The following is a 25,018-nucleotide window of genomic DNA, read 5'->3' as shown; positions in this document are numbered from 1 at the left end:
GTGCATACTGTCGTGGGTGTGGCAGGGCTGTGTATGTGAGCAGGTGTATGGGGGGGGCGCTATGAGCAGATGTTCACAGGCGCTTGCATGTGGATCTGGGTGCACCTGGGTGGGAATGCCTTCATGTCAGTGTGTCACACGCATCCGAGGAGTATAGGTTCCTTAACTTTTTCAGGGGCTTGTTCATCTACTCATCTACTCAAGTTTCTTGAAAGCTTGCCTACACATATGTGCACAAAGTAGGTGAGTAGGCAGGCAAGGGGACTAGGATAGAGGTAAATATGGGAATTGAGGGAGAAGGGAGAACAAGCACTTATTGCCGTTTGATGTATCATGGAGGACTTCCCGGAGGACGTGGCACTTGAGTTGATGAGGTCAAATGAAGAGGAGCAAGGCCCTTGTGTGGAGTTATGGAGGGGGAGAGAAATAACAGTGTGTACTCAAAACAATAAACATTTTGGGTTGATGCTGTTCCCTGGAACCCTTCTCCCCAGGCCACCCCCATCAAACCTCCAGGGTGCCATGATCGCAGAACAGACAGGAAGCATGGAGGCCAAGGAGCTATCACTTTATTTTGTATAGACCAAGCATGCTGGGATCCCATGCCCGAGGGATATGCCTCCTGCCGGACCCCTCTGGCCACTCAAGCACAGCCATGCTGGCCAGCTCTGGACTGAGGGCCCCTGGGCAGGCCTGGCCCATCTCTCTCTCTCTCCAGTGGTGGGGCCAGGAAGTCTTCCAGGACAGTACATCTCAGGAGGCTGGAAACAAACGTAGGTCAGAGTGGATCAACGGGATGCAGGAAGGATGTTTGGGGCGGGGGTGAGGGGTGAAGGACCTGATATCCCCTGTCTCTGGGGGGCATTCCTGTAGAGACACCACCCAGAGGAATGAAGGAGCATGGGCAGCAGAAGAGGAATGAGTGAAGAGACACTTGGGACAGAGCTCCTGAAGGACCAAAGGGCTGAGCGCTGGGGCACCTGATGTTATCCGCCTGCAGTGGGTGCTGGGCCCTAAGCTGGAGATCCCTGGTATTTACAGAAATCTCACAGTGTTACTTTGGGGGATGGTATTATCAGCCCCAATTTCGCGCTGTGGACACAGGGGCTTGGCCAGGTCCCATGATTTGCCCCAGGTCCCACAGTCAGATACACGGAAGGTGATAGCTTATAGGGATGGGGGTGGGCTCACTTGGATCTGAATCCCCTAATACATTGCCTCACGGGGGATGGGGCTATACCTCTATCGTTCAGGTCAAGCCTCCAGTGTGCATGGCAGGGTGGAAGATATTTTTTTTGGCAGAGGCTGTTACCACGGTGAGTGCTACTGGATGGGGGAAGGACTTGAGTTAAAAAAAAAAAAATGGCAGAGACAAGATGTTCTGTGATGACTTCTGCTAAGAACTGTTCTCCTTATGGACGTGTGCCCTTTACTTGGCCTTTGAAACTGCTCTCTGTGTCCCCTAGAGCATAATAATGTAAATGAATATCACATCTCTTCCCGGTAATTGAGAGCAGAGAGAAGGCCGTGTTAAGTCAAATTAATTTGCTCTGTTACAGTCTGAGCCTGTCTCCTCGGAAGGGGCAATTGCTTTTTGATGGGCTAAGGGTGCCTCTCAAAGTAGGAGGTCTATGGGTGTGAAGGCCAGTGGCTCATTTGAGTCCAGGAGGCCTCTGGAAGGAACGTTGGGGACTGAGGCAAGGCCTAGGCTGTGCACCTGCCTGCGGCTGCCCCATCCTTCCTGAGCCTGGAGCTGCTTCAGGTTCAGTGCCCAAGAGTTTCCCGGAGGCCACGTGCCATTATATTACTTGGTAGGACATCTGCCTTGTGTTTGAACCTGGAGAGAGGGACCTAAACCTCCTCTGATGACGTCCAGCCTCCCCAGACTGGCTTTGCCTTTCAGTGAGGAGTCACAGAGTGGAACATCCAGGACCCTAAGGCTTGAAATGTGCTCTGGGCGGGATTGTCAGGGGCCAGCCCAGCCTCAGGCAAAAAGCACCGAACTGGGGGTCAAGGTGACTGGGTTGGTGGCCGACTCTCCAGGGAAATCTTGAACTTGAGGGCTCCCTCATTTGTTTTACCAGTGAGGTCAGAGTCGGGAAGTTCCAACATCCCTTTAAGTATAGATGTTCAGGACGCCGACCTCACTATGGGATGTCGACACAGGCAACTTCTTTAAAGATCCTGCTCTGTCACTGAGAAGACCCTGAGCTTACCCTGATCGCGCTCAGGACAGGTCACCAAGGAGAAGTGTTACAGATATAAGTGGCGATTCCGGAGTTTCGAATGCCATTCTGCCTGGCTGACGTCCTACAAGGGGCTTCACCTCTTTGACTCTGTTTGCCAAACTGTAAAATGGGAATCAGTCATCCTAACCACCTATGGGGATCCCTGTGGATACTGACTTGTTGGATATGTATGCCCAACAAATACAAGCCATTATGAGCAATGGATTCCTCTTCCTACCTTTAGTCCGGAGAAGTCCAGGATTAGCTCTGGGGAGGGAAGCCCTACTTCTCTTTCCCCATTTGCTGCTCTGGGAACTTTGCACTGGCTCCCTGCTGCTGCCCACCCACACAAGGGGCCTCCGTTTCTCTCTGGATATGTAAAGCAAGAGATGGATCCCACTCTTCCCAAAGCCCCTTCTGCCCCGGCCCGAGTCTTCCCCATAAGATTTGCCATCATTACATGGACAGAAGACCACCATGGCTCCTCTAGCTCCAGGCAGAATGGAGCCTTGGAAAGACAAAAAAGCCCAGCACCTTCTCTAGCACCGTCCTACAGGACCCTCTGCTTTCCGATGGGTCCGCATTTTAAAATCCTAAGGAACCAGGGGCACCTCGCAGAGAGCTTTGCATCTGGCAACTCATTACTTCCGCAAGAATCTCTAAAACCCATCTTCTCTAGAGAAATCACTCACAGCAAGGAAGGCAGCAGCAGCAACAGGTTTTCTCCAGGCTGCCAGACCTGGGCGGGCTGTTTGGTTTTCATTCTCCCAAGAACAGTCCCCGCCTGCTGCTTTTACCTGCACTGGCTCCTACTTCTGGAGATACTTCTTCATTATGCTCTCAACGTCCTCGTCTTTGCTCCCTGCTCCCGGCTCCCTGTGCTCAGGGGACGTTTGCTCGCCACCATCACCCTCCAACCGTGGGATTCGTGGTCGGCTCTTGATGCTGTCAGCACTTTTGAAGGACACGATGGAGCTGGAGGAGGAGGACGAGTCAGAGAGCTGAGCGGGGTCATCCTTGGACTCCGGACTCTTTTTCAAAATGGTCTTGATCCCTGAGAGAAAGGTCCGGTCAGCCTCCTCTGTCTCAAAGTGGATGCGTGAGTGCCGCGGACTGTCTTGACCCTCTTTGGGGGCTCTAGCCAAGGACACGGGAGACTCAGGCTTCCGGATGGCTGGGAGGAAGTCTTCGAAATCCACTTTGGTCTTGCGTTCATAGTTGAGGCTTGGGACCTTCCAGGTGAATGGATCGCTGTCCAGGGGTTCCTCCATGAGGTGGGCAAACTGGCGGTTCTGGAAGATGAGGGGCTCCTTCCCCAGGTCTGGACAGCCTCCGTCATCGAGAGAGGACTCCAGACAGCGCCTCCGAGGCTGCAGCGTGGGTGACAAGAGCAGGGACCTGGATGAGCTTGGGGGGCTCAGTCTTCTGCCGGAGCTCTGCCCTGATTCGAACAGGGACTCGCAGGAGCTGAACCGGGTCTTCAACTTCTCAGGCGGCTGGGTGGTGCCCTCGGTGCTCTGGGAGGAGATGCATTTCAGGCTGGTGGACCGCAGGAGCCCGGCCGATGTCCCAGAGGCACCCTCCTGTTCCAGGGCTGACTTCACCCCAAACCCCAATGAGAGGGCTCCCTCGTCACTGCCTGCTCTGGCCCTCCGCAGTGCAGAAGCTCCAGTGGTCTGGTAAATGGGAAGGGTGGGCCAGTCCTCCAGCCCCAGCGGGGACCCCCGGCCCCTCTGAGCTCTCTTCCTCCGGAGACCTTCCACAAACTCCGACAGGGCTGCCGAGGGACTGGGCAGCTTTTCCCTGGACGCAGGGGACGTGTCTGTACTCCGAGAAGCTGGGGAGGAAGACCGTGTCCCCAGTCTTTGTGCAGGTTTTCTCTGCCCACCACACTCGTCCCCATCCCCTGGATGGTAGTACTTTTGCCGTCGGAGGCAGAGGGGTGAAACAGATTTGTCCCCTGAGGTCTGGCTCTGCATGGTCCGGGCTCTGCTCAGGGCTGACGCGGGCTGGGACCTCTCCGCATCTCTGGACTCGTCTTTCATCCTGCGCCAAGAAGACACACATAGTTAGTAGAAACCACGGCATTCACATGGTCTGGTGCCATCGGTGTGAGAGCCGCTAAGCACAGGCACTAATACTATTTTTCTTTGGACATACCATCCTGACTGCACTCTCAAATGAACCGAGTGATTTAATGGGCAAATTCGAGCCATGTAAATGACTTCTTGTTGCTTTCTGAAATGCAGTTTCTGCCTATAATTAAACCCAGCTACATACGTGCGAGTGGATTAAAACGGCAGTTAGGATGGCTGACATATCTGACATGATAGGACCTACCACACCAGGGCCTGCTGCGAAATAAGTGGTTTGCTTCTTGGAGACTTGAGGGGGACCTGCAGGGAGTTATTTATTTATTTAGGGCTGAGCCGAGAGGAGGGTCCCACCAAGTAGGGCTTCTGAGAGTCAGTGACCCAAATACGTCTCAGTGGGATGCTCTTTGGCACCCCTAATTGATTTATGGGGTAGAGGTAAGAACTCGGTACCCCCCCAAAAGAGAAAGATTTTCATAAAATCGACACGAAACCAAGTCTAAACACAAGAGGACAGACGGTTTCTATTCTGGGACTATACCAGGCTTGGCTTTCATACAGAGGCATCTTGAAAGAGCTGAGCCAAAAACACTCCCCCTCTGAAAAGTAGGAGCCTTGCGGCAAGGCAAAATTATAGACTATAAAATAAAGGGCATTTTTACAGGAGAGAGACCAGAGTCCATCAACTGTTCCTTTAATAAATAGAATCTAATTGTCCTCCTCTTGGGAGAAATGACCCCCTGCATACCCATGGCAAAGTTACAATTTATGAAAAAGTAAAAGGGGTGTGAACATCAGAGCCTTGGCAAGCAGACAAAGCCAGGGGATGGAGCCTGAATATGACCAAGGGCTACGTGCATGCAGGTTTCTAGTCATTATTCTGCTTCTCTACACTGTTGCTCCAACTGTGGCAATAGGATTCAGACCTCTTTACGTAAGGGGGTGGGTTGGGATTCTGGAACAAGACTCTGAGGAAGGCTTCTTGCTTACTGAGGGGTGATTGCACCCTGACCACAAGGGACAGTTTAGAAAGAAAAGAGAGGACCGTAATGAACTAAAGGGTTTTTGAACTGAACTTTTGAAGCCTGGTCAGTGGTCCCCGAAGGAGATATCCAGAGGGGGAGGAAGGTACAGATAAGGGAGCGGGAATCAGAATCTTTTCTAAGGACATGTGTACAGACCTAGACTCTGCTTTCCTGAGCTCCTGGGGTCAAATCTTCACCCATTCCATATGCCTCTCTCTTCTGGGACTGGCAGAAGCCTCCCCAGATGCTGCATGTATGGGAGGTCGCCATGGCAATGATGCTCGGTTAAAGAGTTCCATGAGTGATAGTCACAGGCCTGGCTGTGTTCATCTGCTTCTGCTTCCCTTGGTCAGCTAGGTGGAGGGTCAAGGTCATGGTGGCAGTGGTGGTGGTGGTGGGACCACAGGCACAGGTTGGAGGCAGTGGTATAGGTGAGCTACTTCTGTCACCCACTCTCTTCCCAGCCTCCTGCCTTGAACTTCCCTCTTGCTCACTGCCCCAGCCATCCGAGTCTCCTGGTGCCAAGCCCTTCCAGCTTCTGGTGTGGAAAAGCACCACCAGGTCATGGTGCTGACACATGGGGAAGTCACAGGGATGGAAGAAAATCTTGGGGCATGTGACTGGCCCCTAGCTTCTCAAATAACGGTAGTGAGATGAAGAATTAAGAACCAATAATAACTAATGGACACATCATTAATAGCCAACAGCCCGTGCTGATCCTAAATACTCCTAGGAATCTTGGCATCTGGAGCCTAACCCACCACTGGACTCCATGAAAGCCTCAGTCCAAGCTCCAGGAGGGATGAGCCGAGGAATGAGTGAGAAGGTGACCTGGCAGCCATCCTTCTGGAGAAAGCTTGGTCCCCATGCACCAAGATAGCACCCATAGAGCCTCTGCCTCCTTTCCCATTTCTTGAATGTCACCTTCCATCTCTGTCACCCCAGGACATGGTCTGGAGTGCCCCCTTTATGAGGACCTCAAAGTGTGTCGTCAATCCCTTCCTGAGCCCACGGCAAGGCAGATTTCTTGCTCCTTGGTTGTTTTTTTTTTTTTTTTTTTTTTTTTTTTAATAAACAGCTCACAACTGCCAGGGGAGTGGGCTGCTGCCAGAGCTGGCAAAAGTCATTTCTACCCTGTCTTGGCCCCGTAGGGAGGTGGGCGTGATGAATGGGTCTCAGGTGCTCAGTCATATCCACTGACTGCCATGTGGGGGATGGTGGCATCAGAGCTCCTGTCACTGAGTTTCCTGGGATGCTGCCATCCTACACACCCCAGCTCCCATTCTCCAGTGCTGACTGTGGATGCCGGGCAGAGCATGGGGAGGAGGTGGGAAAAGGAGTTAGGAGGAGGAGAAGGGAGGTGGAGGAAGGTGGAGAGGAGGAAAGAAGAGGAGAAGGAAGAGAAAAAGGAGAAGGAGGAAGGAGAGGAGGAGGAAGGGGAGGAGGGGAGGAAGAGGAAGAGGAAGTAGAAAGAGGCAGAAGGAGAGGAGGTGGGGGGAACCCCTTCCCCCCAGCCCTGCTGTCAGGACCGTGCAGGCTGTCATCCCTGTACCGTCTGACTTGGCACCAAGCCCAGCACACAGCAGCTGCTCAGTAAATTTTGTTGAACTGAGTCAAGTTTAGCTTGAAAATAGGTTCACAAGGAAGAGGACCTAGAAGCACAGGGGAAGGGGAGGAGGAACAGAGGGAATGGGGGGGAGAGGAAGCAGGCAAGTGAGCAGCTGCAGTGTGAAGGGATGGGGGCCTGGAAAAGAGGGGGAAGATGGAGCTGATGGAGAGGAGGAGGAGGAGGGTGTCTGGGAGCAGAGATGGGGGGAGGTGTGGGGAAGGGGCTTAGGCTGGCAGTGGAGGATCTGTCCTCCCCATCTTTGATCCAAGGCGGGATGGGCTGGGGGTCACAGGAGGCTGTCAGTAGCCCAGGAGTAGGGGTCTGGAGGTGCCAGGTGGTAAAAGCTCGTGTCCATGACACAAGGCGGAGGCTCACTGGGGCCAACCCATGGGATTCTCCGTCTCCACCAGACCCGACAGATCTGACAGCCTTCCCAGAGGCCACCAGGAGCAGCACCTTCCATAAGGGGTGTAAGCCAAAATATCCCAGGCTGGGGGTCACTGAGCTCTCTGAGGGGCCCAAGAGCCTGATGCTCTGGGGGTAGGGGGGGGATGGTGGGCTTAGTCCCACCTTCCTGGAGTTGTCTGGTGTGTTCCGAGCCTCAGCTGGTGGGCTGGAAACAGGAACATATGCCAAGCTGTGTAAACTCCTGGGTAGCCAGACAGGACAGATGAGGAGGAGAAGGAGGTGGGGGTAGAGCGAGAAGGGAAGCAGGAGACATGGGATAGGGAGGGCCAGGGTAGCAGAAGAGAATGAAAGGAGTCGTGGCTGAGTACTGGCTCCTGGATTTGCCACTCAGAAATCCACCCACACCTCTGCAACGCCAGCATTTCCAATCCAAGTAGGAAGTTGCTTGCATCCACTGCTTTCAGTGTGCAGACCACAGAACTTCATGTGAACACAAACACCTCTTGCATGTTTCTGGGGGGAGGGTCCCAGTTCTGCCCTTTGAGTCAGATGATCTGTTTCTGACCCAGCTTTCGATATTTCAAACCAGCCTGCTGTTTTCATCTTGGGACCTGGGAAGACTCATTTCTCCCCCAGCTGTCCTTACTGGACAGCTTGACTCAGATGGAACTCTCCTCCATCAGCATCGCATGAAGGATGGCTGGCAGATAATCAAGATATCACTGTGCCTGCCTCCCAGAACCTTGGCCAGGGAGAGTGCTAATGGATAGAAGTTTCTCTGAGTCACTGGGAGACAGGTATGGACAAATGCTAGGTGAGGACACCCAGCTTCTCTAAGGAGAGACTCCAGGAATGTCTTGGGAACTTCTGCTGTCTGGCCTTAGTGCATCTGAAGAGGAATAATTCTCTAGCATACCTACCGAAAACAGCTAGAACTGAGCTTCTAGTCACAGCAGCATTGGGCTGGTCCCATAACTGAGTGGAGGGTTAAGTCAGTTGTCATTGAAACAGTTACCTCTAGGCTGGGCACCTACTGTGTATCACCCAGTGCTGGGTGTCCTGCATATAAGGGAGACCCAGCTGATGGGCTTCCTGCCCTCATGGAGCTGATAGCCACGTTCATTCATAATCTTTACAGCAAGTCCAGAGATAGGAATTAATGACCTCCAAGCACTGCAAGGGGACCTGGGGTGAACTCTGCAAGCAGACACAGGTGGAAGTAATAGAGGTGGGATTCCAATCTCAGGAGAGCTGACCCCACAGCCAATAGCACCATCCTCTGCAGCCTCCCTTTGAGCCCTGTGATGTGATACAGAATTAACAGTGTTTCCTATGTTACTTTGTCCAGATAATATTTGTCACATGAAGCTTGGTCTGCTTCTGCCACTCACTAGCCTTGGGACAGTCACCTATCTCTTTGCCTCAGTTGTCCTCAGCTGTGAAATGGGGGGGAAATCAGGTCAACCTTGCAATGTTGTGGAGATAAGAGCTCCAAGGGACAGCAGTTTTGTCTGTTGTATTCACTGACATACTCCAGCGCCAAGAACAGCATTCTAGCACATAGTAGCTGTTCCACTAACATAGGCTCAATGAATGAGTGAAGTGTCAGTGCCCTGACACTTGCAGTGCCCTGGAAATTTGCACCTTCTTACCTCCCAGGCTAGGAAATGGGCTTCAGAGGCAGATGGATCCAGGTTCAAATCCTGCCTCTGTTTAGGCCCAGCCAGGTCCCTTGTAGAGCTGGAACTTGCTCAGCTGGAGGAGTGGGGATGATAAGGCCCTATCTCACAGGGATCTGTGAGGAATTAGAGAGGGCCTATGTGATGGGTAGAGTCAGTTCCTGTGAATGTTGCTCAGATCCACCTCCACCTGTCCCCACCACTTCATGCAAGGTGAAGGCTGATGCACTTCAACGTGCTTGTATTACTTATTCTGATCAAAATGCTACTCTTAGCAAATGTATGTTTATACATCTAAATGCTTGTTTGATTGTTTTTTTCCTTAATGGCTCTGCCCATCATGGCTAGAGAAGGCCCCAGACTAAGGGTAAAAGTTCCAGAATGAGCAGTTGCTATATATGACCACGTTCTGAGCAGCACACGAAAAAGACAAGTTTATCAAAACAGTCTGTTGGGTGGCAGAATGAGCCAGCTGCTGAGACATGTGTCTCAGCATGGACCACACCCCTGCCCCCACCAGGCTGTCCTGTGAACAAGGCTCCATCATTTTACCACATGAGAAGATGCTCCATGAATATCAGGTGGAAAATGAAAAAGTCACCTCTATACTCATTTAATTTGTATGCACAATCTCATCAGGATCAGAATCCTCACTCCACCTTACAGATGAGAAAATGGAGTCTCCTTCATAAGAAGCCATTCACTCAAGGTCACTGGCTCAGTGGCAGAGCCTGGATTTGAACCTTGGTGGGCCAGATTTGTATGTCCTGCCTTTCCCTTCCACAACATCCCACATCCTCCAGCTAGAAAGGCAAGTGGAAACCTCAACCGCCTGAACTCCTATTTACATGTCTATATATTTCAACACCCACTGGGACATAATGAACCAAAAAGGTGAGATTCAAGTCAAGGAGAGACACAGGATTCATGGGCATTCTACATAATTATACAGCAAAAATAATCCCCCAGTCTGAGTCTGGGCAGAGCCTGGGCCTACTGGAGCTACAGAAAACTCGATGCAGACTTAATGACACCATGAATCATCCCCTGAGATGTGCTGTCACCCCCATTCTTCATCCGCACCCTGAAATTTAAGAGGAAATTAAAAATGTATGGGTGTTCTAATACTGGCGAGGCCCAGGATGGGAAGCCAGATATGCTTTTAAGATGACCTGAAGGTTTTGTGACCAAGGCCAACACAACAATGGATAATCTGTAATAAACATTGATACAGTGCCCAAGACTGTGTAATGTGGTAGGATCATGAGACATTTATTAAACCCCAACAGGGTGCAACTGAATTCTGCATAAACACTGCTATATATTATGCCTTTAGGCTTTGCAAGACACTCCTTGATTTTTATCTTTGCAATAGTCCTCTATTATAACCCACTATCATAATCTTCCCGTTTCACAAATGAGGCTCAGAAGGATACATGATTTGCCTTATAATCAGTGGGAGAACATGGATTTAAGCCAGAGTCCAGCTCTGGGATCCATGCCATCTAACTGCTCTACTCTCCTACCCTTTACTGCCCTATTTTACAGATGAGGAAACTGAGGCTTTGGAGAGGCAAGTGTGCTTGCTGAGGAAGTAGCAGAGCCAAGGCTATCCTCCTCTTAGTCTGGCTATATAAGATGGCAGGCTGAGCTCCAGGGAGCAGAGGATGTGTTGCCTTCCCCTCCTGGAGAGCACACAGTAGGAGTGGAGACTGGATAAACCCATGAAGAAGAGTCAGCAGGGCAAAAAGTTCTGGATAAGTTGAGCCTTAGACTAAGTATAGCAGGAGGTTGGCAAAGGAGAGAGGTACCAGAGCCTGGGGGCTTGGCCTTTCTGGAGGACATTGGTGGTTGAGTGAGGCTTTTGGAAGGGGGATAGGGTTTGGGCAGGGATGTCAAGGAGGACATGCCAAGCATAAGAAGGAGATCCCAGTCCCTTCCCCACCACCTCCTCCTTACTAGTTATGAGCTTATTTCAATATACAAACCCTTGGTAAGTAAGGGCTGATAATCCAAATCTTGGATTTGGCAAGGAAACCAAGGCTGAGAAAGGCCATCCAGCTGGAAGACTCAAAGCAAGGAGGAAGCCATGGGAGTGGAATACCGAGGAAGCATGTTCAACCACAGTGAACCTTGTTACTCCTGGCCAGAAAGTACAAAGACTTGAGTCAGGAAACAGACTCTGTAAATACCCTATATTCTTAATTATAAAATGGTTTCTATGAGACAAGATAACTCCCAAGTCTTCCTTGCTGTTTGCTCTGATCTTAAGTGGGTGATGAGTCCTTGACACATGGGCAAGACCAGTAATTTGCCCTCAGTAGACACCTGTCCGCCAACCTTCTGTACATCAGCAGACTTTTCCTTGGCCTCACCCATACATTCTATTGGGTGCTAGGTGCTAGGTACTAGGTACTGGGTCCTAGGACAAGCAGTTTTTGAATGCAGTTGCCCATCAGAACCACCCCTAAAATTCTATTAAACACACACACACACACTCACACACACACTTCAGTGTGATGAGGGGGAGGTGAGGAGACCATTCTACTTTCAAAGGAAATAAAGGCTAACCAGAGATGTGAATAAAAGAGGGAAAACTGTTTGGGAGGAGATGGCGTATATGGGAACTTTCTGCTTAATTTTTCTGTAATCCTTCTAAAAATTTCCCCCAAAATAAACTCTACTAATTTTTTAAAGAGAGGGACTAAAGAAACAAAACAACAAAATGCAATGGATATCCTTAAGAGAATACAGTGATACAGACAATTTTAGGAAATTGGGGGTAATGCGGGAGTTTGGATCTTGGAAGTGTGTTAATTTTCTTTGGTGCATGAGTGCTATGGTAGTTAGGAAATGTCCTTCTGGGAGAAAGATGGAAAACTATTTTAGGGAAAACTATTATGATGTTTTCAACTTACTTTCACATTGTTCAGCAAAAAAATAAAAAATGTGTTTTGATGTGAATAGAAGTAGAAAGGGAGCTAAAGACAGAAATGAAGTTGATACACAAAACACTGGTCATTGTTAAATTAAGGTGGAGGCTAATAGAATGGATGGTGCCCAGATACTTCTGGAGTAGAAAAATATAAGAGGAAGAAAGAAGAGAGGAAGGACAGAAGGAGAGGAGAAGTGGAACTTACAGGTGATTTGGAAGAACCACTGTTCTATATTACAAAAAAAGAAAAAAGAAAGAAAGAAAAGAAAAATTTTTACTCATCCTTCAATGCTCAGCCCAACTGTAGCCTCCTCCAGAAAGCCTTCTCTCACCTCCCCAACTGGATAGGGTATCTCTTTTGGCTTCCACAGCCCCTGAGCAACCCCATCATTATGTACTGAAATTGCCTGTTGACTTATTTGTAACCCCCAACAAGATTGCTATGAACTAGTTCCCATTGTTCTTCTATGAATCCTGGGTATCTAGAAGGAAAGTTTATAGGATAGAAAAAATGAAGGGATGGAGGGGTAGAGGTGGGGGGGGGGTGGAAACATAGAAAGAATGAACAAAAGGGCTCCATCCAACTCCTCTGGCTGGTTCATTCACACCTTAGCAGCTCTGCTTCCCAGCCAGCCAATCCCACATCTCCGAGCTTAAAAACAATAGATCCCAAGCCAACTTCCGGCATACAATCTGGAGCAAATATTTCATGTCTAAACCCAAGCCAAAAGGCTGGTTTCATTGCTACAGAATTCTGTCAACTTCTAGAATATCAGAATGGAAAGGGAGGTGAAACCCCAGCTGTCTTGGATGCCTCATTCTACACCTGAAACAACAAAGGAAAGATCTCAGGTCATACTCTGATGAGACAGTGAAAGTACTGGGTTTATACTTCTTTACCTTCTTCTCTCCTTTCTTATTTTTTTTTTTTTAAAGGGAGAGAGAATCTCAAGGGAACTCCTCACTGAGCACAGAGTCCATCATGGGGCTTGATCTAACAGCCTCGAGATCATGACCGGAGCCAAAAATCAAGAGTCAGATGCTTAACCGATTGAGCCACCCTGGTGCTCCTATACTTCTTTACCTTCTGATACAATTCTCACAGTGTTTGGAAAAGAAAAAACTGGATATGTAAGGGGATGAAAATCTCTAATTGGATTAGAGATTCAACTTGGGTTAAACATATTTAAATAATTTTCAATGCATTCCTTCACTTTTCACAGACATTGCCTCAGTGAAACATGGTACAATGAAAATAACCATAAAAAAAATCCCAGACTTAGTCATAAAAGCACCCAGTTCCTCAAGAAAATGCAGTTTTAAGTGAATGGAAATTATCTAACCAGCCATCCAGCCACCCCTCCTTACAACCATCCAGTCATTTACTGAATCCATGATCCCAGATGCCATCAATACAAAGATCAATAGCCCTTGCAGTACAGAAGTCTCAAGTCTGAAATGGAAAGTAGATTCACCAAGTTATGACTGGAAGGAAATTTAAGTGAAGTGTCATATCCTCTTAGGCATGAAAAGTAAGGAAAAATGTTTACTTAGCAAAGGGAGCAAAAAGGCTAGCTTAACATTCAATTTCTGGTAATGATAGATTAGCTTTTCTGGATCAGACAGACTAGATTTTCCATAGAAAATCTCCACTTAGCAAAGCTAGAAAAGCTAAGTTTACATTTATGGTGTTGGAAGGCACCAAAGCAGCCAGGAATTGAAGGGTCAAATTTTGAAAGAGAGAAGTATGCTGAGGTGAGCCAGGTACTGTGGCATTTTTCCTCTGGAGTCATTTGCTGGTCTTGGAAGAAGAATTAATCCAAGGAAGATACACACTCAGATATCAAGACTTACATATAAAACTACATTAATTAAGGCAATTTTATATCAGCTCAAAGATGGGCAAGTAGAAAAATGTAAAAGAACAGAATCTAGAAAATATATAAAATCACTTGATGTACTAGAAGACAACATGGTGGTAAAATGTGAAATATATGATGTCTTTTAAAATACATACACAAGGGCTAGTTTAATATTTATATGCCAATGAATCTTAACCCCTACCTCACACCATAAATAAGAATTCCTGATGAATTGTATATATAGATATAAAAGTTAAATCAATACACTGTCAAAAAACACAGGGGGATGTTTTCATAATTTAGGAGTAGGCAAATAAATCTTCAGTGGAATAGAAAAAACATCAACTATAAAGGAAAAATATTCTAAGTTCAATTACATTAAAATTAAGAACTTTGGTTCATTGAAATGAACTGTAAGAGAGTGAAAAAGACATTCCATCAAATGGATGGCTCAACATACCAAGAAAGGACTTATATCTAGAATATATTAAGGACTCCTACAAATTAATAATAATAATAATAATAATAATAAAAGAGAGACAACCCAGAAGAAAAATTATAATGGGCAAAAGACTTGATCAGACTTTGCACCGAAAAGGATACCCCAATGAGCATATAAGCACATTCATCAGGAATGTGCAAATTAAAACAAAAAATATGGTTCCTTGAGCACAGATCCTTTACCTTTTTAGTTAGGTTTATTCCCAGGTATCTTATGGTTCTTGGTGCTATAGTAAATGGAATCAATTCTCTAATTTCCCTTTCCATATTTTCATTGTTAGTGTATAAGAAATCAACTGATTTCTGGATATTGGTTTTGTATCCTGCCACATTACTGAACTGCTGAATGAGTTCTAGTAGTTTGGAGGTGGAGTCCTTGGGTTTTCCACATAAAGTATCATGTCATCTGTGAAGAGAGAGAGTTTGACTTCTTCTTTGCCAATTTGAATACTTTTATTTCTCTTTGTTGTCTGATTGATGTTGCTAGAACTTCTAGTACTATGTTGAAAAACAGTGGCAAGAATGGACATCCTTGTCATGTTCCTGTTCTCAAAGGGAGAGCTATTAGCTTTTCTCCATTGAAATTGATAATCACTGTGGGCTTTTCATAGATAGATTTTATGAAGTTGAGGAATGTTCCCTCTATCCATATTCTTTGAATTGTTTTAATCAGGAATGGAAGCTGTATCTTGTCAAATGCTTTTTCTACATCAATTGAGAGACCCATGTGGTTCTTCTCTCTTCTCTTATTAATTTGTTCTATCACATTGATTGATTTGCAAATGTTGAACCACCTTTGCATCGACCTGGTCATGGTGGATAATTTTTTTTTTTTTGGCGGATAATCTTTTTAATGTACTGTTGGATCCTATTAGCTAGGATCTTGTTGAGAATCCTGGCATCCTATGATCCTGCAATTGCACTACTGGGTATTTACCCCAAGAATAGAGACGTAGTGAAAAGAAAGGCCATCTGTACCCCAATGTACACAGCAGCAATGGCCACAGTTGCCAAACTGTGGAAAGAGTCAAGATGCCCTTCAACAGACAAATGGATAAAGAAGATATGGTCCATATACACAATGGAGTATTATGCCTCCATCAGAAAGGATGGATACCCAACTTTTGTATCAACATGTATGGGACTGGAGGAGATTATGCTGAGAGAAATAAGTCAAGCAGAGAGAGTCAATTATCATATGGTTTTGCTTACTTGTGGAGCATAAGGAATAACATGGAGGACATTGGGAGATGGAGAGGAGAACTGAGTTGGGGGAAATCGGAGAGGGAGATGAACCATGAGAAACTGTGGACTTGAGAAACAAACTAAGGGTTCTGGAGGGGAAGAGGGTAGGGTGTGGGTGAGGCTGGTGGTGGGTATTAAGGAGGGCATGTATTGCATGGAGCACTGGGTATGGTACATAAACAATGAATCATGGAATACTGAAAAAAATTAATTATTTTAAAAATGAAATTTTAAGAAAATATAAAAAAAGTGACCCTATCAATATCTACCAGAATAGCTAACATTTAAAAAAAAATGACAAAACCAAGTGTTAGCAAAAATGCAAAGCAACTGGAACCCCCATTCACTGCTGGTGGGAATGTAAATTGGTATCACTGTCTTGACAATATTTACTAAAGTTGAAAATACACCTATGGCCCAGCAATTTTACTCCTGGGTAAACCCAACAGAAATCTAAATCCATGCCACAAAAGATGTGTACAAGATGGACCACAGTAATGCCATCCATAGTAGTGTTAAACTAGAAACAACCTAGGGGTGCCTGGGTGGCTCATTTGGTTAAGCACCTGACTTGTGATTTCAGCTCAGGTCATGATCTCATAGGTTGTGAGATTGAGCTCCACATTAGACTCTGCATTCAGTGAGGATTCTATCTGAGGATTTTCTCCCTCTGCCCTGAGACCACTACTCCACTCTCTCTCAAATAAATAAATAAATCTTTTTTAAAAACCTAGAAACAGGGGCGCCTGGGTGGCTCAGTGGGTTAAAGCCTCTGCCTTTGGCTCAGGTCACGATCTCAGGGTCCTGGGATCGAGCCCCGCATGGGGCTCTCTGCTCAGCGGGGAGCCTGCTTCCCCCGCTCTGCCTGCCTCTCTACCTGCTTGTGATCTCTGTCTGTCAAATAAATAATATCTTAAAACAAAACAAAACAAAACAAAACCTAGAAACAACTGAGAGATTATCAACAGAGTGAATAATCATTATTATATATTCCTACAGTGGAGCATTATAGACCAGATTTTCTCAACAGTGATGTAATTGACATTTTGGACCAGATAATTTTGTATGGCCAGTTCTGTGCATTGTAGGGTGTATAACAGCATCCTGGTCTTCTACAGCAGCACCTGTCTCTGTTATGATGACCAAAAATGTCTCCAGACACTATCAACTATCTCCTGGCAGAGATTGGGATGCAAAATTGCCTCCAGTTGAGAACCACAGTTATGGACTATTGAGCAAAGAAAACAAGGGAATTACCCCTCATGCAACAATGTGAATGAAGCTCATAAACATAACATTAAATGGGGGTACGTGGGTGGTGCAGTTGACCCTTGGTTTCAACTCAAGTTGTGATCTCAGCCCAGTGTCCTGATATGAGTTCAGCATGGAGTCTACTTGGGAATCTCTCTCCCTTTCCCTCTGCCCTTCCTGATCATGTTCTCTCTCTTTCTCTAAAATACAATAAATAATTTTTTTTTTTTAAATCCACATAGTATTAAAAGAAAGAAGCCAGGTGCCAAAGAGTACTACTGGATACTTCCTCTTATATAGAATTTAAAAAAAAAACAGTCATGTCTAATTCATAGCATTAGAAGTCAGGATGGTGGTTACCTTTGAGGAAGGATGAGGTCATGACCTGAACAGGCTCAAGAAGGATTTAGGGGCACCTGAAATGATTTGGTTTTGCTTTTGGTAGTAATTAAACGGGTAGGGCCAATTTTTGAAAATTTCATAAAGATGCAATTTTCTGGATGTTTATTTCAACGATAGGTCCATGTCACCAAAATAGAGCTCAATCTGAGAGCCACAGATACTTTAATCTAAATGGTTCTTACACAAACTTGCAGCTAAATTAGATGAGTCTCGAAACTCCTGAGAGACCCACATATCTACCATCCAAGATCTGGAGTTTTAAGTAGAAAACAGCCCTCCTACCCATGGAAACCCATCCAGGACACATGCTGCTCCAAGGCTGATTCCTGGGCAGAGCCAGACTTCCGGTTCTGTTTGCACAGGCCTGGGTTCTGTGGTAAATATGTTTGCACTGACATTTTCATGCTTTCAGTTTCTACTAATCTTCCTAAGATTGATAAAACTGAATAGCACCCCTTTGTCTCAGGAAGACATAAAACTATATTCATGAGACGTCTGTTCACTAAGTATCTTTAGGATGGATTAAAATGATCCTGAGTTCTGGTTCTAAGAATGCAGAGACCAGTAAATAAATGTACTATTGAAATAAGATTAGCGGTGAATGCTTAACCTACTTTGAGAACGACCTGATTCTAGCGCGAAGTACCATTCATTCACATTCGTGTAATTAATGAACTAATTACAAATGCTTCTTATCTAATCATTTAAGCAGGCCTTGTGTGACCCATCCTTGCCTTCGTTTCTGTAGTAGACTAATTGCACTTTCCTGAAAGGCATACAACTTTATTTTAAAAACAATACCCTGTAATTTAGACCTTTTTACTAATTCAAGCCAGCCTCATCCCACATAAAAATCAACGGGGGCGAAAGGAAGTTGATGTCTAAATCTCCTTTTTTAAACCAAGAATGGCAAGCCGAGAGTATGGGGCTGCAAATGTTTACAGAAAGCAAATTTTCCCCCAGAAAAAGGAAAAGTTGTAATGCCATCGTTTAGCCAAATGAATAGCGGTTGTGTTAAATCGGCACCAAAGCAAATGATACATACAACAGTAATTAGCGAAGATTACACAGTAATTAAAATCACGATGATTATGTGAGTGAGAATAATTTATACAATAATTTCCATGCTCACATTGCAATATGGTACAAGTCCAATAGCAACAGCAGAGAGCCATGTTTGGTAATAAATTCAAATCACAGCATCACTAATTACGTGATGATAGATTGGTCATTGAAATTTAGGGATAAATAAAGTCTCTGACCAGGACACACACAATTTTATTTGGGCTTCCCAAGGCTACTCAATGGGACCTCAAACACTTGAATATATTTTTTCTTTTCTTACTGTCCTCTCTTTTCCTACTTTACCCACCTCCCAATCCTTCAACTCTGTATGCATAATTTTGTCCACTCCCATAATTCAATCTTCCCCTTGGTGGAAAACGTTTGCTTTGCTTATTTGTTTTTTATCTACTCATTATTATTCTGCTTCAGGTAATGTATCCCCTTATCCTTTGGGGAAACCCTTCCTCCCTCAGTGTTCCTGTGGTTTGGGTGGGAATAACTACATCTCCCAGAACTAGGTGAGAACACCAACTTGAGCCTAGGGTAAGAGACTCCTTTGTTCTCCTTATTCATTCTGACTGGTTCAGAACAGACATGTGGCCAATAAAAGTCAAGCTCAAGATTTTGGTGGAACTGTTTTGAAGAGAGAAGCCCACTTTACTTTTGAACTCTGAGTGGTACAGGCATGAGCTAGAAAATCTTGGCCGCCATCTTGCTCCCTTGCAAAAAAGTCAGTGTTGAGAAGAATAGGGCAGAGAGGTTGCTGAGGGATCAAATCCACAGGATCATTTTTGAATCCCTGGGTCCAATAATGCCGGGAGCTAGATCTACCTTTGGTTTCTAAGCTGCATGACATAATACTAGTTTTCATTTTGTACAAGCCAGGTTGAGTTGGGTTTTATGTCATCTATACCCCACCCCCCAGCAAATCCCAACATTACACAGAGAAGTCCTGGAATCTTCATAGATCCAGCCCAGACTTCAAAACCTCTGGATGATTCCACTTGAACATCCTCAAACACATCAGGTTCAACATATGTAACACTGTTCACTGACACTCCACTTTCACTGGCAAGGGATTCTTTGTTGTGCTCATGGTTTTCTGCTGCAAGTCTGGCTCACTTCTACAGTCTCTGGACATGGGATTATTAGAACCCAGACATAGGTTTCCCTAGTCCTGCCTGTCTCTCAGTATCCCTGCCTCCCAGAACAGCATCACCCAGTCTGGCCAGGAGGAAGGAAGGAGGGTGGAAGGGAACTCTTGCTTATTAAACACCAAGTTCATATCAGGGATTCTACCAGCCACTGCTATAGCTATTATTTCTTCAATCCTGCAAAGGGGATATAAGCCTGGAAGAGGGGCTCTCAGGTAGCTAATAACTTAGGATTGGAAATAAGGTCCACCACACTGCAAAGTCCATTGTTCTCCCCTTACCTCTTTTGAGATGTGTCTTCAAGATCTCTGACTGATCTGGCTTAACACTCACCTCTGTCCTCAGCCTTTACTCTGGGGTAGCTGGGGCCCAGTCCTTGAGTATCTCCCACTATATTCCATCAATGCTGGAGAGAGTCGAACAGTCTGGTAAGTCCACCCATGGTGTTGATATCAGCATCATCCTTCAAACCACACTTGTGAGGGCCATCTAACTTCTGTCCACTGTCATTCATTTGCTCCATGAATATTTACTGAGTATATGCTATGCGTCAGGCACTGTGCTAGGTGCTGAGGTACAAGAAGAAAAGGATAAGATTTATTTCCTTAAAAAACTCACAACCTCATGAGGGAGAAAGACACCTGAGCAGATAATCTCAGCATGATACAGTGAGCACTATGGGATCTGAAGGACTATGTAGTCACCTCCTGACCCAGCCAGGGCATCAGGGAAGCGTCCTGAGACAAGGAATCCATGAGCTGAGTCTTGGAGGATGAGTAAGAGTTAAGTGAAGAAACAGAAGGGTGTCCAGTCAGAGGGAATATCATGGACAAAAGATCAAGGAGGGGGAAGAGTGTAGTGGATGAGGGAGAGCTATAATCCATATGGGGAACCAAGTATGAAGAAGAGATAGAGGGAATGAGACCAGAAAGGCAGGCAAAAGCCACATCACGTAGGGCACTGTAAGCCTGCTAAGGTGCTTGAATTCCATCCTGTTCTATCCCGGAGGGCAGGGATCACCAAAGTTCTCCTGTAAAGGGAAGACGGCAATAATTTTGGGCCTAAAGGCCATCTGGTCTCCATTGCAACTACTCAGTTCTGCCTTCACAGTGCAGGAACAGTGAAAAATAATATGCAAAATCAAAAACAAAAATGTGGACATGGCTGGGTTCCAATAAAACTTTATTTATAAAAACAGGTCAAGGGCCAGATTTCACCTACAGGCAGGAGTCTGTTGACTCTTGAGGTGAGATGGGAAGCCACTGCAGCAAGATTTTTACTTTAAAGAGATCAGACGGGCTGAAGTGTAAAGGATGGATCGAGGGAGGATGGTATTGGAAACTCTTTGTCAGCATCTAGGACAGAAATGATGGCAGCCTGACTTACAGGTGTTGGCAGCGAGGATGGAAGCAAAGAGAACCAAGAGTATTTGGGGGAGAGAAGAATAAGAAAGACCTGGGGATCTGTTGACTATGAGGATGAAGGAGAGGGGATGATAGTCTGAGAAGACCCAGTTTGGGTGGCTTTATGAATGATAGGACCTCCAAATGATACTGATAACACAGTGTGGACAGGAAGGCAGAAACTTCCTCCCAGATATGTCAAGTTAAGACACCAGGGAGAGGTCATCTCCTCAGTGCAGACAATTAGATACGATGTCTCCATTTAAAACCTGGGAGAGCTTAAGAGCTGGAGGTTTAGACTGGGGTTTGCCCATTTACAGTGGGGGTATAAAATCACACGGGGATCATCTGGGATCAGGTAGAGAGCAAAGCAGCCAGGCGAGGGCATTACCCCATGACCCCCCACATTTGGGGGCTGGGAATGGGAAGTCAAAGACGAGAAGAGGTTTGAGGAGCCCCAAGGAGCAGAAACATCTACAAGGCTGAATGAACAGAGACGTGTTTGACACTTTGCCAACTTCTTAGTCCAGAGAAAGGCCAAGACCAGAGAACGTCCCCCGCATCTGTCCCTTCGGAAGCTGCTGACATGGTGAGGAAAGTTTCGACAAGTGATAGGGGCCAAGCTCTCAGTACAGACAGTGTGTATGGGACCCCATTTTGGAGAAGACTGACTCCAAAAGGGAGGAAAAGGAAGACCACAGTGGGGCTACAGGGTGAGGAAGAGGGTCTACAGTGAAGGAGGGAAAGCCTGATGTACTCTGAAGACAAGAAGGAAGTGGGGGAGAGGCCCCCCACTTTCACACTTTTCTAGCAAGGGCAGAGGCAGGGAAGGTCAGGCACACGGTGGGGGCCAAGGTGAGTGGACCCGTCCCTGGACGGCCCTGGCACCACCTGCTGCCAGAGGTTAGGAGAGAATCTAAGCCAAGTGTGACTGCTACCACCAACCGCATAAACTTCTCTGGGGGCCACAAAGGTAATTTAGTGTCTCCATCTCCAGAAGCTCTTGCATTTATCAGCAGCAGCTGCATGGCTCCTGGACTGTAAATCATAAGGCTTCAGGTATATTTCTCTTGGGTTGACGGCCTCTTATAAATAATGCAGGGAATGCTTTTATTTTTTTGGCAGAAGACTGCTTTCTCTCTCTCTTCTGTTAAAGTGACCTTCTTTTTCAGTCTAATTTGAAATGTCCAAGAGACTCATTTTTTGAGCCCCATGAGGTGCCAGGTGGCATGGGGCTGGGGATAGAGGAGTGCCATCCTCTTCTAAGCAGAAAGGACACAGGGACGATCTGGTAGCATCCAGCCAAGTTTAAAGTGCAAAAGCCCTTAGACTCACCAAATCACGCCCCCACGTGCATAAGAATGTGTGTGTGTGTGTGTGTGTGTGTGTGTGGGTGTCTGTCTGTCTGTCTGTTTTAAAGGCTTACAGGCTCAGAGTTAATACCAAGAAAATGCTGAAAGTGAAAGACGACGACTTTAATGAAATAAACAGTAGCATGACTTGAAGATCTTTTGTGGGACCGGAAAAAAATGAGACCAGCCTAGCCGTACTGATAAAGAAAGATTGCTAGAATATACTGTAGAGGGAAAGAAGCACAGGGTAAGAATTTATGTGGCACATAAGGTACATCCTATGTGCATTGATATCTTTTAAAAGCCCACAAATATGTTCTATATTCTAGAATATATGTATTATACAACAAATGTACTACAGGTGCACTTATGTTTAAAAATCCACAGGAAAAAAATGTGGAAGGGGACATACCGAACTGGAGAGTAGTAGATAACTTTAGGAAGGGAGCTGAGATTGGGGGCATGGTTAAGAGGATTTTAGCTTTAGGGGTACCTGAGTGACTCAGCCGGTTAAGCAACCGACTCTTGATTTCTGCTCACATCATGATCTCAGGGTCGTCAGACTGAGTCCCCGTCAGACTCTGCTGGATGTGGAGCATGCTTGAGATTCTTTCTCTCCCTCTCTGGCCCTTACCCCTCCCCCACTTGCATGCGTGTGCGCTCTCTCTCTCTCTAAAAAAAAAATAGGATTTTAGTCTTTTCTGTTATATTTTAAGTTCTTGAAGGGAGGAAGAATTCATAGATGACTTGTGCAGTTAGAAAGAGCTAGAAGGCACCTGAGCTCTAAGCTCAGACTTTCCTATAAATTTGGGTAAGATACTTCCCTCTGCAGACCTCTGTGTTCTCCCCATCTGCATAATGAGCAAAGCGGGTCAGATAATCCCAGCAGTTCCTTCCCACTCAGAAGTTCTCAGATCTTAAAATTGTAAACATGTTCCAAGGATAGTGCTCAAAATTTTCAGGGCTTCCTGCCGTGGGATCTGGCGCTCAGTAGGCATCTTCTGGATCGATGCTGAGTGTTGAATGATAATCCTCATGCAGTTTTAATATTAAGAACAGTTGTTTTCCAGTAAAATTTGCAGGATAAATGTCAGAGAGCCATGGTAGTGCAGGAAATCCAAATATAGGCTTTGGAGGGATTTGAATTTGGGCTTGAAGCCTGGCTTTTCTTACCTGCTGTGGGACACTGATCAGTTACCGACCCTCCATGAGTCACAGTCCATGCTGAGATGTGACCTCAACCGGACTCCACACTCAGGGACCCAATGTAGGGCTTCATCTCACGACCCTGAGATCATGACCTGAGCCAAAATCAGGTCAGATGCTTTACTGACTGAGCCACCCAGGTGCCTCCTCAACAGACATTTATTGAGCACCAACTGAATGCCAGTCCCTGGCAGGCAGACCAAAAGAAAACAAACAAGGAGCTTATGATCCCTCCTTGCCTGCTGCCCCATCACTGTACTTGGTGTAGGCACCACTGCTCTGAGGTGTACTGGGCCAAGCCCGAGGACTTGGAAAAGGAATAGGGAAGGAAAGGGGGCTAGGCTCTGGGCTGCCTGCGGGTGCCGAGGACAGACTCTGCCCAAGGCACAGCTATAGCAGTAAGGTAAGGCTGTGGGCTTTCGATCCCTCTTCTGTCACATGGGGGTAATGTCCATCTCCTGGGGTTCCTCTGGACATCAAGTAGATACCAACACTAACAAAGTGAATTTTCTTGAACTTGTTCTAGGTGCCAGGGCTGCTGAGCGATGACACCTTTGTGCATCATCTCATTAACCTGACAACAACCCAGGCTTCTTCACAAAGAAACATGGATAGAAACGTTAAGAAATCTCTCCCCAAATCTCGCTGCTGTAAGGGAACCAAGGGAGGGGAGAAGTCCACCTGCTGTGAGCTCAGCCCATGTACCCCCCCCCCCGACTCCCATCTCCCACTCAAATGGGTGACGAACAACTTAGAGCACAACCGGAAGGCTAAGGATCCTTATCATGCATGCTACTGCAGGTATGCCCCGGAGACGTTCAGGCTCCATTCCAGACCACCACGATAAAATATCTCAAAAAAGCGACTCAAATTCATTTCTGGGCTTTCCGGTGCACGTAAAGTTCTGTTTTCACTATCCTGTCGTCTATTAAATGTGCAATAGCTTTGTCTTATTAAAAAAGCATAATTAAGTACGTACCTTAGTGAAAAGATACTTTGTTGCTAATAATGCTAACTAACATCTGAGCTTTGAGCGGGTCATCTTGTTTTTGCTGGTGGAAGGTCTTGCCTCCAGGCTGATGGCTGCTGACGAATCAGGGGGTAGCTGCTGAAAGTTGGGGAAGGCTGTGGCAGTTCCTTAAAATAAGACAACACAACTTTTGCCATGTCAATGGACTCTCTCTTTCATGAAGGATTTCTTTGTAGCAGGTGATGGTGTTGGATAGCATGCTACCCATAGCAGAACTTCTTTCAAGATTGGAGTTTGTCCTCTCAAGCCCCACCGCTGCCTTATTTATGGTGTGTGTGGAACATTCTGAATGCTTTGTCATCATGTCAATATTCTTCCAGGATCCTCACCAGGAGAACTTCCCATCTCCAGACACCACCTTCTTTGCTCATCCCCGAGACACAAATCCTCATTGCTTTGAGTTTTCTCAAGAGTTCTGATCCCATCTTCAGGCTCCACATCTAATTCTAGTTCTCTTGCTTTTTCTACCCCATCTGCAGTCACTTCCTCCACTGAGGTCTCGAACCCCTCCAAGACCTCCAAAAAGGTTGGAATCAACCTCTTCCATACTCCTATTAACTGCTGTTTTCA

The 25,018-nt window shown here is 46.3% G+C and overlaps 1 protein-coding gene across 1 annotated transcript in view; it reads right to left on the bottom strand.

The window, feature by feature from the left end:
* Positions 1–552: 552 nt before the first annotated feature.
* Positions 553–25,018, bottom strand: part of MYO18B (myosin XVIIIB) — a 250,375-nt gene continuing 225,909 nt past the window's right edge. The window contains exons 43-44 of the mRNA XM_013063542.2: positions 3,026–4,274; positions 553–761 (exon numbers count right to left, since the gene is read on the bottom strand). Of these exons, the coding sequence (XP_012918996.1) occupies positions 3,038–4,274 (1,237 nt within the window). The 3' untranslated portion in view covers positions 553–761; positions 3,026–3,037. The remainder of the gene's footprint in view (positions 762–3,025; positions 4,275–25,018) is intronic.

This window comes from Mustela putorius, unplaced genomic scaffold (genome assembly GCF_011764305.1).
Source record: "Mustela putorius furo isolate JIRA1106 unplaced genomic scaffold, ASM1176430v1.1 tig00000578_pilon_pilon_pilon, whole genome shotgun sequence".
Classification (NCBI taxonomy): domain Eukaryota; kingdom Metazoa; phylum Chordata; class Mammalia; order Carnivora; family Mustelidae; genus Mustela; species Mustela putorius.
The sequence above is the reverse complement of the archived record's forward strand: the minus strand, read 5'-3'. Positions and strand labels throughout refer to the sequence as shown.